Source organism: Lachnellula hyalina, assembly GCF_007821495.1.
Source record: "Lachnellula hyalina strain CBS 185.66 chromosome Unknown contig00030, whole genome shotgun sequence".
Taxonomy (NCBI): Eukaryota; Fungi; Ascomycota; class Leotiomycetes; order Helotiales; family Lachnaceae; genus Lachnellula; species Lachnellula hyalina.
The window spans coordinates 231,109-247,448 of NW_022157144.1; the positions used below are offsets into that span (position 1 = coordinate 231,109).

The following is a 16,340-nucleotide window of genomic DNA, read 5'->3' on the forward strand; positions in this document are numbered from 1 at the left end:
ATCCATAGATGTCTCCTAGCAAATGCTACAACAACACATACATAGTGATGTGAAGTATGACTACAGCACAGAACGAGCGCGTAGAAGAAAGCGTTCCAGTCCAGATGTGCCTCCTTGTACCCGGGTGTACAGAGATGTATTCCAATACTAGGACGTGGCTAAGGAGTGCAATGTGATGGCGTGTGGGAAAGCTAGAAGATGGATTGGGCTTGGCTTTGCTTGGCTTGTGTTGGAGCTGGCTGTGAATGGCGACAAGGGAAAGAGCTGTGCGGTTGCAGGTGGGGGTTTGTACTCGTAGTTGTTCTTTCCCGACTATGGATGACGGCTTGGCCCGGTGAGGATGGAACTAAAAAAGAAGGTGAAGTGCAAAGAGATAGTACGGAAATATGGTATACAATGGTAATTCTAGATTAAATGATATACACGCTACTTGCCTCGAGTTTAAGCAAAATAATTATAATAGCCAAAACATGCCCTTCATAAGGGGAAGGACAATGCTACTCTGAAGAATGAACGACAAAATAGGGTATCATTGGTTGCCTCTCAGAAAACATTGGTTCAATCCTCTTTACCATCCATACCTGCTGCTTGCCTCGGCTCTGTTGTTTCTGCCCTTCGCAAAGCTTTCCTCCAACGCTTCCTTTTGGCTCTGCGCAGCATTGACTAACTGTTTCAGGCTGTGTTTACCAGGCGCAATAGATCTAACAGGGTTATGAGAAACTTGCTCTCCAGCAGCTCTGAGCTCCTCATTATGTAGGTATTCTTCATCTGTATTGAAATTGATAACCTTCGTGGCAGACTTATTCCCTCGACCACCCTTCTGTCTTCCAAAGAGCTGTCGTCGTTCCGCGGCAGAAAGGTTGAGGTCTCCAGCTATGTCGTCGAGGGACTGTGATACTGGGGGTGTAGGGACTGCTGGTAGTGCAAGGCCAGACTGAGAGGCATTTGGGGTAAAGTCTTCGTACGAAGGTTCCAGGCTGTAAGGGTCCTCTGATTCCTGTGATTCCTGCTCTGGTGTGTCGAGCATCATTGGTTTGTATTCTCCGTTTGAAGGTGTCATAGTGCTTGTTTCCTCCGACCCCATTGAAAATAGCGATACCTTGGGTTTTGGTGCAGGTGTTTCTGCTTTAGGCTGAGGTTTGGCAGGGGTGGAGGGAATGGAAGCCGCCGCAGAGAGTTGGGCAACCGTTTTCTTCTTCGGCTTCCGTGAAACTGATAAAGGCCTAAACATCAAAGGCTTTCCGACCATTTTAACCTCCTCGGCAGACTTCTCTTCGTTTTGTGATGCTTGTGGTGGAGGAAGAGTTAACCCATTTCCTCCACTCGTAGACGCTTGTTCCTCAGTATATTCTCTCTCCGGCTCTGGCTCTCTGCTGAATCCTGGAGCTGCTCCCGTCTTCAAGTTCACACCTGCCCCAAGACCACCCTTCTTGACTGCATTGCCACCTCCTAATGTTGTGCTCGTCTGCCCTGTCCGTTTCGGCGCTGGAAGGAACGAGTTGAACCCACTGAATGCTCCCCCTCCTATCTTCGCTCGTTTCGTAGGAGGCTCATCGCTTTGAGTGTCGTTTTTCGTAGAGGTTTGCGGTAGTGAAACTCGGATTTTGCCTGGATTTGCTCGATCGACTACCTTTTGAAATGCTGGCTTTGACGAATTCGCCGCTGGTTTGACAACGGGAGTTTCTTCGACATCGGATGCATCCGAGTCAGAGTAATCCACGAGAGCCATATCTTGAAGCTGTGCGTTGGTTGTGAAAGTCGAAATGTGAAGAGTGGTTCAACTTGGTGGGGAAAGAAGCATGAGGTTCGGCCGGCCAAGCGATCCTTCCCCAAAGCGCATGTCCCGCGCGACTGCACGAGTGTAAATCCAAGCCTTCCCCAGTTTCCAACGACAAGGCTGAGCTGAGTCCAATCACTTCAACACTGTCACCCAAATGAAATACACTCCGATTATTGAATAATACCACTCACTCCTTGAATATCCTGGATTTACATGCAGAGTGCTTGAGGTGTCTGGTACAACTCATGAATGCGCAATGTCTGTTATCCAAGTAGAAGAGTATATCCCAAGCATCACGATTATATGTTACCAGCGCTGACACTTGAATATAGTCTGGTCTCGTATCAATTGCGGACCAACTACCTGAATACAATTGCAGATGGCGTTGGCGAACGTCTCATCACGATCAATGATTCTTTTCTGAACACGGCGGGGTTTAAAGCTGCTGGATGGCGTCCTAACACCGCGAATATCAAACGAACACATTCTCCACCAATTCCCACTGCTATAGCTTCCGAATATTTCCAAGCTGCTCCTAGGTCAGCAGGTCTCCCCACAGGACTGGAAGATGAAATTGAAGAGGGTGGCATGGTTACGGGAGGTGGGGCTGGAGATACAGTCGGCCCAGGGATAGCTACGAAAAGGCGTCGCCGACGAGAGCAGATGGAAGAGGAAGATAGCAGTGACCTTAGTGATGATAGCGATGAAGAGGGCGATCAGCGCGCCGCGCAGCAGATAAAGTTCTCAAAGATGCCAATTCGAAATCGTTCCGGTTCCTCTCCAATTCGTGGCTCGAACCTCCGCCAGACCTCGACCATAGCTTCTCCAACCCGAACCCCTGGTGCTAGAAGAGGATCACAATCAGCGCTGGAAGCTGTCAAGGAGCGTGCCAGGCGTGATACTGTCACCAGCAGCGAGATGTCTTCTGAAAACGAGTTCGACGCGTCTGCTTTCACACGACAGAGAGATGCCACCCGTAATGCGACAAAAGCAAGCAGAGCACTTCATAGTCAGACATCGGATCCTAATGTGGGCATGAAAAGGCAACAGAGTGATCTTCTAGAGGAAGAAGAGGAAGACGATTCAGATGTATCGGACATGGACTCGGAATTTGAAGGGAGCATCGATTCAACCTCTATCCTTGATAGTGTTGACGGAGCACCCATAAAAGCTTCGCCTTCGGATGCTATCATTGGTACAGTGCCCAAAGAGCTGACACGGTCTCCAACGGTCAAATCGAAGCCTGCGCCACCCGTGCTTCAAGCCCTACCTCCTCCACGGCCTATTAGTATGGTGCAACCCAAGAGTCTGCTCTCTGCTGCTATCAAGGCAAGACAGACAAAAGCTGCATCTCCATTTGAATCATTTGCATCACTATCAGGCCAGGGTGATCCCAACCCCCTATTACTTCGGATCTGGGCACCCTTCGCAACGTCAACAACTAAACCATATGAAGTTCTCATCCGAAGAAGTGTTCATATGAACGAGGCAAATGATAGACAGGTTACTGTCGCTGATCTTATTGGGTTGAGTCTTTGGAGATATGCAGAGGAGAAGCTTGAACCCGTGATTCCCCCAGAGAAACTCAATGTAAATTGGTGGACTTTACGAATGGTTGAGGATGAGGAAGTCGATTATGATTTCCCTGCTCTCGAGCGTAACAAACCGCTTGTTTCTTTTACTACTGAAAACAATCGTGCTGCAAGGTCAAGGTCAAATTCCAAGCCGTTTGACGAGTTTGCCCTCGTGCAAGCGACGGACGAGCAGTTTCAACAAAATCAAAGTCTCACGCCTCAATTCAAACAAGAGTCCGTACAAACAGCTCCACCGGAGGACGACTTTACATCCAGAATTACCCCAACGCCACAGCTCTCAAATATAGGGGCGTCACCTCTCTTATCAACCCAAAACCGCCCAAACCCACTCCTTACAACTATGTCTGCTCTACGACAAAACCAATCTTTGGCTGATCTACCTACGCCTGGTGGAGCTCCATCGCAGCCTGCTGCAAGATTGGGCGCTCAAAAACTCCTAAGAATCCATATACATTCCGCAGATGCCGCACCAGGACAAATGATAACTTTGGACATTAGCACAGATACATATCTTGCTGAGGTTCTCGATGTCGTGTGCAAGAAGCGACAATTAGACAAGGCTAACCATGTCCTCAAATTGACGGGGTCAGGAACTGTTGTACTTTTGGACCGTACCGTAGAATCAATTGGCAATCGCGCAGATTTGGATCTGTATCGCCGGAGGTTTGCAACAGATGGCCCATTGACAATGTCGGGCTCACCAAGCAGTTCTTCCCCGAAAAAGCCCATGATGACCGATCGTCCGGAATATGGCAAGATTAGAAAGGGACAAATGCTTGGAGCTCATCCGCTGGCCCAAGAAGCGGTCAAGCAGGATGAGCTTGGCAATTCGAATTATCGAAAGTATATTGTCTGGAGAAAACAGCCAATGAGATTTGTTGGGATGAACGAAAGAGTGATAGCTATTGATGGGGAGTATTTGCATATAATGCCATCATCTACGGGTAAGACGATGTTTGAGGGCCAAGGCAAGACAACTACGGTGCATTTCAGTAATGTCGTTGGATGTAAAGTCACACGGAGGCATCCGACAAATTTCAAGGTACGAGGATTATACCAAATTTATGGGTCAATACTAATCTTCTACAGGTTGTCGTCTACAAAGCCACAGAGACCAAACGATATGACTTTGAGGCAAAGAGTGCCGACGAAGCCGCTGAAATCGTCTTTGAAATCAAGAAAGGAATATCGCCATACCACAACGTCTAAGGCTCTTGCCATGTGTAAGAGACCGAATCAGAGGCCGGTGTGCTGTCCACGCAGTTACGGATGCCTACATATTGGGTCCTCAGAAAACCAGATGTATACCTACACACTAAGATCGGCGTGTACTTGTCGTGTATACATTGTGCATACGCCCTACACTATCTTCAGCTTTCCGAGCCTCATTAGAACGCGTATAGCGACACGTTGCCAAGGTGAAGTGCGAACAGTTTAGGTTCTGGGCAGTGGCGGCATGGCAATTCGCGGAGTCGTCGCGGGAGGCGTCGGCGTGGCGTGGGGCTGAAAGCCTTATAGTAGCGTCGATTGATGCACCGCATTTAGTAAGCGTTTCGGTGAAGAGATACGATACAGCCAATAACATGGATTTCCTGAAAGGCGGGATTCGTGCATGCACGTACGAGCTTGTATTTACGGAGTACAGTACGTGTCAGGTCAGGGGATTGTGGTGTGGCTTTCAAAAGTAGGCAAATCCAGGACCCTGCACAACTACTTCCATTCGGTGGTACCATTTGGTGGTCTTGAGATGCAGGAAATAAGTAGATACAGTATAGCTAGTTAATCTATTATTAACATAGTTACAAAACAAATAATAGTTTTTTTTCGATTTGTTTGCATTTGCATGACCTGCATAGGAAAAAGAGCTTGATTTTTACGAAATACAGTAATGGGAATTTCAAAGCCTGAAACCAGGCCGGGTAGGTATTCCTTCCTCTGGCGTACAGTACAGGTTGCTTTGTACTTACTATATGGGGGAAAGCATGGATAGTAGCAGGGGTTTGAGATACTGGGGTGGTAGGGGGCGGGGCATACAGCCTTACAGTAGGAAAGGAGAGCAAGATGTGTATGTAACTGTACGAAGTAAGACAGGCAGGTAGGCAGGTAGGTAGGCTGTTTGTTTAAACATACCTAGGAAAGCCGGTGAGCGGGTGGAAGGGGATGTGGAAGGGAAAACTCAAAAATGTAGAGAAATAGAGGGATTTTGATTTTGATTTTGATGCTGAGAATTTTGATTTAGTATTATAAAAAGTATACGGAGTAAGATGTTCCGAAATCAGCGCTTTGTATATACTATAACTCCAGACATGGATGACCCTTCCTATGCATGCATCGCTCAAGTAAATTTTTTACAAATGCTTCGCTCTTCCGCTTCATATCATATCTCCCTCCCCTAAATACCACACTCTCAGTAAACCCTCTACATATTAACAGCCAACAACGCAGCCCCTCCAAACAACGCAGCCACACCCACAGCACCAGTCTGATACGCAGCAGCCGCCGCACCCGTGCTGCTCGAAGACGAAGCAGAAGCAGAAGCAGAAGCAGAAGCAGAAGCAGACGCAGACGCAGACGCAGACGCAGCAGACGCAGAAGTAGCAACCACAGTCGTCTTGCCCGCCGAGTTCGTCGTGGTAATCATAGAAGCCGTAGCCGTAGCCTTGCTAACCTCACTAGCGACCGAGCTCGTAAGCACACTCACCACACTGCCCACCGAATCCGTAACACTGCTAACGTCCGACCTCACGCCCGTGAGCACGGACGAGGCGTCCGAGCCTAGGGACGAGAGCAGCGATGTGGCGGTTGTGAGCACGCCGTTCACGACGCTCGTTGCTGTTGATTCGGCGCCGGCTACTATGCTGGTTGCTGTGCTGAGAGCTCCGTCGATGTCGGATGTGGCGGTTGTCTTGGCCCCGTCGAGGACACTGGTCGCGGTCGATTCGGCGCCGTCGACGGCTGCGGTGGCGGTGCTGAGGGCCCCGTTCACGTCGGATGTTATGGTGTCGAGGAGGTTTTGGGCGGAGACGGTGGAGATGATGGTGAGGAGGGTGAGGGCTTTGAACTGCATGGTTGCGGTGGAGTGGTGTGGAGTGGTGTGGAGTGATGGAGTGGAAGAGAAGTGTGGGTATAGATAGGAGTTGAGTTCGGTTGAGTTGAGTTGAGTTGAGTTGAGTTGAATTTGTTTATTTGGCTGGATGGCTGGCTGGCTTGAGATTCGAGGTGTTTGATTGTGTGATGGTTATGGATTTAGATCAAGGGAAAAGGTTTCCTTATATACAATTTCGACATCAGCTGGTTAGTTATTCACTCAGCATTATTTATTCGGGGCTCAAGCCACACAGGTACGTCACGGCACAGCCAATTTAATACCTTAGATACAACGCCACAGTCAGGCACTGCCGGGCGATCTCCATTCTACGGTAGATCTCACCAATAGGAATAAAGTATTTATGCCAAATATATGGGGACTGCACAATGCACCCCTAATTAGGACATGAAACACCAGCCTCACTTCGTATGTAACCCACTACGGCCGCCGCTTCTTCGCCTCTTCTCCGGATTTTCCGAAAAGGCATGATCGTCACATCGGTAAAATCTCCTAAAAGGGTGTATTACTCGACATCTCCTACAACGCCGTTGTACTTTGCGACATGTTTAATTTCGAAGGTCATGTCTAGTTCAGTCATGTTTTGTCGATTAACCTCAGCTTGATATCTTACTTTGTACAAGTTATACGAGTGGTAAGGCTCAGCAAAGAGTACCGTACTGTAATACAAGTGTGCTTCAGCCTTAACCATCGTGGCTCAGTAGTCGTACGAAATCTTGCCTTTTCCACTATAGTACACATGTTTTAAAGAAACGCGGCAGGGCGTAGATATATTTATAATACCGGCCTAGCCTGCAAGTTGCAAGGCTGCAAGCTAGTTTGAGAGCCTTAATTTCGTATAGTTATCCTCTTTCATTTCCAACTTCGACGTCTTGCCTATCTATATCTATATCTCATCGATCCTCTCCTCTCCTGGATTCCTAATTATATGTTGCGCCTAGAATTAGAAACCTATGCCCATGTTCTGTCCTACCGCCTGCTGCATTTCTTCTCAGCGGGACAGGAACGTGGGTAGCTTTGAGCTAGAGAGGAGAGTATACGCCGGGGTATATATTTACAAGTCGCCTATTACATCGGTTTCGAGGCAATTCGATCGATGCTAAGAAGTAAAGTCTATTGATTAATAGTATATATTAAACATCTCCTTTTTTCATTTCCCCTTCTAGCACTTTAAGCCTTCGGGCGTTATCAGACCCCACCAGCACTCGCAGTTCTTGTTGCTTATTATAGAAAACAAGGCTGGATCCTGCGTGTGTATCAGTAGCACGCTTTGAACATATGGAGGCGAAGCATTGCTCCAGTCCAGTCCAATATACAAGCCTCGGTGAGCTGAGCTGAGCTGACAGCCTGCTGTCTGTCCTCCCACACCATACATACATACATACATACACTCCTCCCATCGCGTAACACATGCACAAAAAACACAAACCAGCCTCTCAGCACGCGCACGCATACTCCGTAGTACTGAGCCTCGATCGGATTCTCATTTACCAAACAGTAGGTAAACGCCTTAAAGCCCGCCTTGAAAAAGATTTCAAGTCTTGTATTCCGCACTTGGTAATATAACATTTCCCAATATCTATATCCGCGGCGGCTAAACCGCATATATAGTGGAATCGATCAATATATTATCTACCCTTCACTTACTTCACTTTAATTCCGAGCCCTGGAATTCCTCATCGACGGGTGCCGAACAATGACCGTGGTGGGCACCGAGAGCTAGCACCTACTATCTATAAGCAGATAGATAGATATCCTGCACGCGATGGGGTAAAGGTCAAACGAAGGTATTCCTATTAGTATTACTAATAAACTGAGCATACGTATATACACACGGTCAACTTATTTCCTTTTGATTTCCAAGCTGGAAAGAGAGGGAATTTCCACAAGCTGTGAGTTCCCTGCTTCGCCTTTTCCCATACTTGTTTATATACGGATCCTAGGATTCCGAATTTCATCGATGGGTTTAGAGGTGATTCGGTTCTCTAGATGTGCTGGGGCTTTTGAGATGGCGACACTGGGTTATTTGTATATGGGTTTTGATGTAATGTGAAGAAATGGAGGTAGAAGTGGCAGTGGCATTCATGATACAGGTTTGCACCTACTTTCCCACCAAAATTTAAAGAACGTATATATGAATGTCCGAGTAGACTTATAGCTAGCACTCGCTATTTGTATTCTAGAAACACTTCTATTTCAACACATCTGGAAACATACTCCAACTCCTCGTCTTATCAGCAAACATCAATCTTTCCTTAGGCGCTGAAATCAGAATCCCGTTTTGCATTCAAGGTCTTCTTCCACAGCCAGACTTTACTTCTTAGACAGAGAATTATCGATATAACAGACGGAATTTTCTAGGTACAGAATGCAAACGACATGAGAATGTAAGGGCGAGGTAGCTCAGGATGATGCCTAGAGCGGACTCTTATACCGCAGTGCCTTGTCCCCGTAGATCTAGGGGCTGGAAAGGAACGGGTGATGCGAAATGGGGTTGCTGGTGTGAGGTAAACTTTTACTATCAGGCTAATTGCTGTCAAATTTATCCGTTCGGTCGATTTCTAAACTACTACTTACTGCTTTGCGGAAATTTACTGAGCCTCTTAAGAGTGAGAAAATGAAACCACTTCAAAGTTCAAAGTACTGGATACATAGTGTAGTGATGTGGTGAATTTTCCGCACATGCGATCCTCCACTGGTGGATCCCAGCCTTCGTTGTTTGTTGTGGACTTATTTTTCTGTCCAAGGGGGGAAGCTGCTTAAACATACTTGTTCTCGTGATCTTATGGCTCTAATTCACTTAACCAATCTCTAACACTTGTAATCGGTCGCTGCGCTACCTGCTTGATATGAGGGGACGTGAGACCAGAGGATGGTAGCGTGAGGCTCTGCTCCAAGACATTGTTTCATCTTGATAACAAAACAACTTGACAAGCGAGAAGGAAAGTTCTCTCAAGAATAGCTTAATCGTCTTCTGTTCGAGGGTAAGTGATGCGCATAAGGATATACAAGTCTAGGACTTCTAAACATCTAGTAGCATGTAGGTAATTGTTTGGTCTGATGGCCCGAACTAATTGAGTTCCAGACTATCCTGCTTGGAAGCCACCGATGAGCTAAAGAGGGCCGGGGCGGACAATTTTCGACTTGTCAATTCCTTTTAGCACATGCTCAAAGTCTTCGGCAATGTTTTAAGATGTTTATTTGATTATGACCCCTTCGCCTTCCCATGCTTAACAAGCAAATCCGTCGTGGCCATTTTATACTCCGGACACCACTGTGCCACCTTATCCATCCTATTTGCATTCCATCTCTCCACCTGATGATACCCAAGCGGCGTATCATACCAAACGGTCTCGACGGCAAAAGTAGAAGCAACTTCCTTGCTAGGCAGACTCGCACCGGGTATATCTTTCATCTTATGATAAAACCACTGATCCTCAAACTTCAAGCACGGAGCCTTCGTCACGCACCCCTCCTGACTGATTGCCCCAGATTCCATCTCCCCTTTCCAACTATCCTGCTTCACAATATCAAGTACCATCGAGCGATTCCGCAACGATAATCCCCCATTATATCCCTCGCCGTGGCCAGCTGTCCCCCCTACTGGCACATCGACCGGCGCTCCGACGAAATCGTACTGCAGGTAGTCTTCCATGCGAAGCTCGGAGTTCGCGCAGATTATGCTATCGGCTTGGAACAGGAGAACGTGTCCGGCTGGCGCCAGCTGCTCCCAGAACCATGGCGCGGTGAGAAGTTCCGAAACAGCCGCATGGTTTTCAAAATGCGTATCCTCTGGCAGCGCCCATATAGATATCCTGCCCTCGTCCACGGCTCGCTGGAAGGCGGCCGATTGGTTTAGCAGACTGCTTCCCGTGGAGGTGAAGAGCACAATTGGCCAGTCTGGACCGAGGACTGAGGAGAAATGCAATATTAATGGCGCGAGATTGCTCAGAGGCCGGTCTTCGATGATTGCGGCGACGTTTGAGAAGGTGTCGGTTTTGTTGGCGTGGAGTGATGAGAGGTTCAGAGGGGTCCAAAGTGGTACAGAGGGCAGGAATACGGAGAGGAGAAAATAAATGACAAGCAGAACAACGCCGGCCTTGATGAGAAGCACGGCTGGAGGTTTTTTCTTCTGGACTGACCACGCCATTGCGCTAGAAGGAAGAAAAGATTGTACCAAAGGAAAGAACATAGGCAGGAGAATTGAAGGTGATCAATGAGGAAGATAAGACTTACCTGCACTTGAGTACGTAGGGGTAGGCCACGTTTTGAAGGGCTGAGGATGGTGGGTGGCTTATTTTATCTAATGTTCCCGTCGTCCCGATGTTGGATCTGATGGGGCGGCTTCTGCTGATCAAAGCTTGTTGTGGATACGCGTGCGCGTCCCACGAAATGCGTATCCCTTCCCCAGTTTTCCTCAGGGGTATACCAAAGAAGCGTCGTTGCTATTATCTCACTAGTCTCAAATCGCCTTACTCTGGTCTAACAAAGCTTATATAGACATGAGGTACGAGTTTTACCTCCATACTTCGTACCGGTATTTGAATAGGAGTAAGCCGATGAGAGTGAAGGAAAAGAGTTGGGAGAGACGGTATCCATTTTCATAAATTCAAGCTCTTTAGTTTCAGAGGTTATCATGTGAACATATCCGGGGTGCTGCAATTGCTGTCCTTCCGTCGAATCCGTGGATTATTATTAGAAATTGTGGTTTCAAGTTACCATGTCAGCCTCAGAAACCCCTGCCAAGGCGCTAAACCCCCTGCCGCCACAGCGGGGCTTCGCCACAGTTACGGTAACGAGCCTGGGCCGGGGCCGGGTCTCTTATAGGGCTGTGGAATTCAGGGCGTCTTTCAGGCTTTCACCATAGAAAGGTTCGGCGCTATTCCAGCCTTCATTACTGTAACACTTTCGATTAAAGGATAGAGATGTGTGGCACCGTATGTGGCTAGGGTTTCCGTAGAAGGGACGATCAATCGAGTGATATCTTGAATTACCCTTGCCTCGTTCCTGTCCTGTATCTCGGCAAGCTTTATCGAATACATCGTTGCGAAATAAGGAGACTTGAGGAACCGTCTGCTCTTTCTCTAGTAAAATTCAGCAGAGATTCTTACTTGCATCCGTGATGCCTAAATCGGACTTGTCCATAAAGCTACCCTTAGTTGCAAGGACTATTGTGTAGCTCAGACGCGCATAAGGGGTACTTTTTGTTTCCCTCTGCTTTTGATCGCTAGGCGTTGTAGAACTAGATGCGATAGAGCCAGCTTCCGATTGTTTAGCACGAAGAGAAGACGACGACTTCCTCCTTGCAAGTAGGTGATTCAACCCCATCTCTGTTACCCAGTATATTCCGTTGTATTCTTCGAGATCTATCCTAGTCTGGTCGTCTTGGTTGCAATATTCCTCAGGCCAGCGTCTCTCCTTGCTCCAATAATCAATTAGATTGGGTTTGTTATCGTGGATGCCGCTCGTTGCCCTCTGGTCACATGTGCCCTTGACGGCAGCATCTGCAAGAGACGTCCGCCGTTGCTTTCGAAGGGACTCGAATGGAACGAGATTAGGTGGATCTTCAGATTCTTGCAATCGTTTTCGTTTTTGTTCCCCAGCCTATGGAAACTTGACTTGAGTCGGTGCTGGGAATGCCGATTTGTAAATGGAGAGAGGAAGAAGTTGGGGCCCGCTTCGTAAGGCTAAACTCAACTACCATCCGGGACCTACTTACTAATTGGCGTCGAGCAAAACATTCCGTCTCAACCCTCACGAAGCTTGCTCTCACCCTCCGTCCTGAAGGCACCGCATTCAGAACTGGATAGTTAATATCCACAATGAAAACGTGCTGTCGCGAAGCAGCATGGAACGTGCGCAGTCACGCTACGAGTACTGAGTCCGGCCAATAAAAAATATGCTCCGGCAGCGTTGCACATCGTTCAACGAACAAACACCTTCCACCAGCAGCCCAACCACGAAATCCTCTGCCGACGGTTTTCACACTTCGGAGCTATGGAGAGAAAAGTTTCGTTGCCAATGGCGCCCACGTTCATGGTGTCCGCACCAGGAAAAGTCATTGTCTTCGGTGAACATGCTGCAGTGTATGGCAAGCCAGCTATTGCTGCGGCCATCTCTCTCAGATCTTATCTCCTTGTCACCACCCTCACGAAGTCTCAACGCACCATCAAACTGAATTTCAGAGATATCAATTTGAATCATATATGGAAAATCGACTCTTTGCCATGGGATGCTTTTAACCATCCTTCTAAGAAAAGCTTCTATTACTCCCTTGTCAACTCCCTCGACTCTCAATTACTCGACGCAATTAAACCGCATGCAGAGGCCGTGTCGAAGACCTTCCAGAGAAAGAGCGAAAAATCCATGTACATTCTGCGACCGCCTTCCTCTACCTCTTCCTCTCCTTGGGCTCCCCGAACAGTCCTGGATTCATCTACACTCTTCGATCCACCATTCCAATTGGCGCTGGTCTGGGTAGTAGTGCCAGTCTCTGCGTCTGCTTGAGTGCGGCGCTACTCCTTTAGGTACGCACCCTTGCAGGACCTCATCCTGATCAGCCTTCTGAGGAAGCATAAATATGGATTGAGCGTATTAATCGCTGGGCATTCGTAGGCGAGTTGTGCATACACGGAGACCCTAGCGGGGTGGATAATGCGATCTCTACAGGTGGAAAGGCCGTGATCGTCCAGAGAAACGACCTTGAACCACCATCCGTCACTCCTATTACCAAGTTCCCGAAATTACCACTCTTTCTCGTTGACACACAACAATCTCGCTCAACGGCTGCGCAGGTAGAGAAAGTACGAACATTAAAAAATACTCACCCGGATATGACAGAGTTAATCTTAGATGGGATTGGTCAACTTACAAATTCTGCACTGGAGCTCATCTCATCCGCTGATTTTACGGGCAATGGTATCTCTAATACTCTCGAGCGCTTAGGAACTTTAATCCGTATGAACCACGGATTCCTGGTTGCATTAGGGGTCTCTCACCCCCGTCTAGAGCGCATCCGCGAGCTTGTGGATTATGCGGATATTGGCTGGACAAAACTCACCGGTGCTGGAGGTGGTGGATGTGCTATCACACTCTTCCGACCAGACGTCAAAGATGAAATTATCAAAGAGTTGGAACTGAAGTTGAGTACAGAAGGATTTCGGAAATATGAGACTATCCTAGGTACCGACGGAGTTGGGGTTCTTTGGCCTGCGGTATTCCAAAATGACATCGATGGAGAGGGTGGCAAAGAGATCGATCAGGAAAAGTTTGAAAATGCTGTCGGCGTTGAGGGTATCGAACAATTAGTTGGAGTGAGAGCGCAAGAATATCGGGAGGGATGGAAGTTCTGGACCCGAGCTGTTGTCTGAGAGATTAATAAATGACCGATCTTCAATAATCAGGTCCAACCTGTCGAAGGAAAAGTCAAGTGAGCCAACGACTTACAGTCGCGAGCCATTAAGTTTGACTTAACTCTAGGTCGGAGGTAAGAATGCAATTAACCAATTGCACAAGGAGCATAGTTAGACTATATCAGCTCCAAAAAATTAGAGATTAAGGATAGTTGAGATGCCCAAGGCAAGGCGGACTTGGATTATAAGGGATAGTAGGACTAATAGTAGGACGGATTATTATAAAGAGATTTTAAGATAGAATAGAATATTAATAGCCGGTCTTCCTCCTCTGTTCGCTTTGCTTATAAAGTTTTTCCAATATTGGACAACTGTGCCTTATCCTCTATTAAGTTAAATTCTTTATTAGGGTCGTTAGGGCCAGCACTGGACTTTCCTTTAGCGAATCTATTTATTAGGCCAAGAGCATGTATGATTGAGAGGATGTAAGCCACTAATAAAGTTGTCTACCTGTCTCTGATATGACTTTCAAGTCTTGGGCTCGAGATGGCTTTGAACCTCGGAGCCATTAATGTGAATTGTATTCTTCTTAGACCCTTTTTATTAAGCGCTTTTAATAAAATTCTTAGGATCCTTCGTCCTAGCCATTGTTCATTGTTATCAAAGAGAAAGATCGCTGAAGATGGCAATAGAAAGAAACAAGTAGTCTGCTAAATCAAAAATTTGCAGTATGCATATAAACTCGGATATATAGAGAAGAGTGTAGTGGAAGAAGGTATATAGAAGGGTAAAGATTTAGGAGAGAGGTAATACGAGACAATGCCATCTTGCGAGAGGAATCTGCCTTAAGAGATTGAATAATTTATTTTTAGGGGGGGAGGGAGTACAGGGGGGCGGGTCCTGTTCAGGCTCCTTGGGAGCCGACTTGGTACCCTTAGATACAATCGTGTAGAGATGACAGCTTTCGCATGGCCAGCCGAATATGAAGTATATTATAATTAGTTTATGGAAGGCAGAGCAAGAACGTGACTGAGTAACCTAAGTAGAGAGTGAGGTGAGGGTAAGTAGCGCCTAAGCAGAGCGGCGATGGTGACTAACCGCGTGGGAAGGAAGAGAGGTTTAGATTCGGTGAGATTACCCACAACATCGACAGGAACGTTCTTTGTAAGCGTTGGCTCTGCTTCGACTTGCTTAATGTGAACTTCTCCACCTCCTTAACTTTATGGCATGGCTGGAAAGCTTTTGTTGTGACCCTAACTTCAATCTCCTGCAGCAAGTTTATGTCCATTCGAAGCCGCTGTTTGTAGACAGTAACCGAAAGGACCCCCTCGAACATTTTACGCCAGCTCCTTTTCTTCAAAAAGAACGCTAATTGTATGCATATGACCAGTTTTCGATGCGACTTTGAGGGCATTGCCGTATGCATCTCTTTCCGTACTGATGAATACGACTTATCTTCAGATCTTCAATTTTCCGCATAAAACGACATCCTCTCCGAACGGGTGCCACTCAACATGATCGAGTCGAACAGCAGCCATCGGCTTTCCTTCGTCATTAAGGCGTCTAGGTGGAGAAACAACCACTCCTCCTGTCCCTAGCCATGTTGGAGCAATAGTGACAATAACGGAGTTGATGACAGAAAAATTCTCGGGTTGGAGCAATGAATTGATGACAGTCCCACCACCTTCAACCATGACACTTCTCAAACCCTCCACACTAAGAGCCTTCAGCACAACCTTCCAATCAACTTTGTGGTCACTGACGCCTGTGGTCGCCATTTCAACCGTAATGAACTTGCCTCCGGCGTCGTCCAAAATAGCTTTCTTATCCGCTGGTGGGTTTGCCAGTCCTATGATGATATACGGCGCTCTTCCCTGTCCATTTCTTGCCAGCTGGAAGATCTTCTGGTCCGCAGTAAAGTCCCAGCGTGCGGCAGGATCGATGATAATTGGACGAGGCTGGCCTTCAAGTCCTTGCCCACCATATCCGCCCACTCCCTCGATTCGACAATTCAGACTTGGGTTATCGGCGGCGGCGGTCCCAACACCGATGAGAATAGCATCATATCGAGAGCGTAAATAGTGCGTCATAGCCTTTGATTGAGGGCCAGATAGTTGAGTGGGAGCTCCGGGTGACAGAGCCAGCTGTGAATCGAGGGAGGTTGCGAAGGTTACAGTTGTGAAGGGGAAGGAGGAATTTTGAACATGTGGGAGATCTTTGGGGGGTAGGCGAGGCTCAAGAAATGGTCGATGCTCAGCTGGGAAGTGCAGCGTATCCTTTGGAAGGGAAGCCATATTCTATGAAGCGTCGAGAGAGATCCCAGGGGACTTGGGATTTTGTGAAATTCCTGGGAATTCTAAAGTCAATATGGCCTTATGGCCTTTTAGATATGAGACTCACAAATACATGAGGCGGCTTGAAGTAGTGGTGAAGGAGGTAGAGGTGGGGTGTGGAGGGGTGTGGAGGGGTTATATTTTGTCGGATTTAGCTGTGTTGGGATATACGAC

The 16,340-nt window shown here is 47.4% G+C and overlaps 5 protein-coding genes across 5 annotated transcripts; 2 read left to right on the plus strand and 3 right to left on the minus strand.

Moving 5' to 3' along the window:
* Window positions 1-568: 568 nt before the first annotated feature.
* LHYA1_G003474 (uncharacterized protein) lies at window positions 569-1,729 on the minus strand (the record flags this gene model as incomplete). The annotated part of the gene is made up of 1 exon (XM_031148444.1): window positions 569-1,729. One exon carries the CDS (start codon window positions 1,727-1,729, stop codon window positions 569-571), a length of 1,161 nt encoding a protein of 386 aa, XP_031007288.1.
* Window positions 1,730-2,095: 366 nt separating this feature from the next.
* Window positions 2,096-4,584, plus strand: sin1 (Target of rapamycin complex 2 subunit; the record flags this gene model as incomplete). The annotated part of the gene is made up of 2 exons (XM_031148445.1): window positions 2,096-4,417; window positions 4,465-4,584. Coding segments are annotated over 2 exons (2,442 nt in total), but the record flags the coding sequence as incomplete, so codon positions are not given.
* A 5,102-nt stretch (window positions 4,585-9,686) lies between these two features.
* On the minus strand, window positions 9,687-11,007 carry LHYA1_G003476 (uncharacterized protein; the record flags this gene model as incomplete). The annotated part of the gene is made up of 3 exons (XM_031148446.1): window positions 9,687-10,635; window positions 10,718-10,926; window positions 11,002-11,007. The coding sequence occupies 3 exons, from the start codon at window positions 11,005-11,007 to the stop codon at window positions 9,687-9,689; spliced, it is 1,164 nt and encodes a 387-aa protein (XP_031007290.1).
* A 1,495-nt stretch (window positions 11,008-12,502) lies between these two features.
* On the plus strand, window positions 12,503-13,851 carry ERG12_1 (Mevalonate kinase; the record flags this gene model as incomplete). Its single annotated transcript, XM_031148447.1, has 2 exons — window positions 12,503-12,958; window positions 13,072-13,851. 2 exons carry the CDS (start codon window positions 12,503-12,505, stop codon window positions 13,849-13,851), a joined length of 1,236 nt encoding a protein of 411 aa, XP_031007291.1.
* A 1,439-nt stretch (window positions 13,852-15,290) lies between these two features.
* On the minus strand, window positions 15,291-16,130 carry RIB7_1 (2,5-diamino-6-ribosylamino-4(3H)-pyrimidinone 5'-phosphate reductase; the record flags this gene model as incomplete). The annotated part of the gene is made up of 1 exon (XM_031148448.1): window positions 15,291-16,130. A coding segment is annotated over one exon (840 nt), but the record flags the coding sequence as incomplete, so codon positions are not given.
* Between the last annotated feature and the right edge of the window lie 210 nt (window positions 16,131-16,340).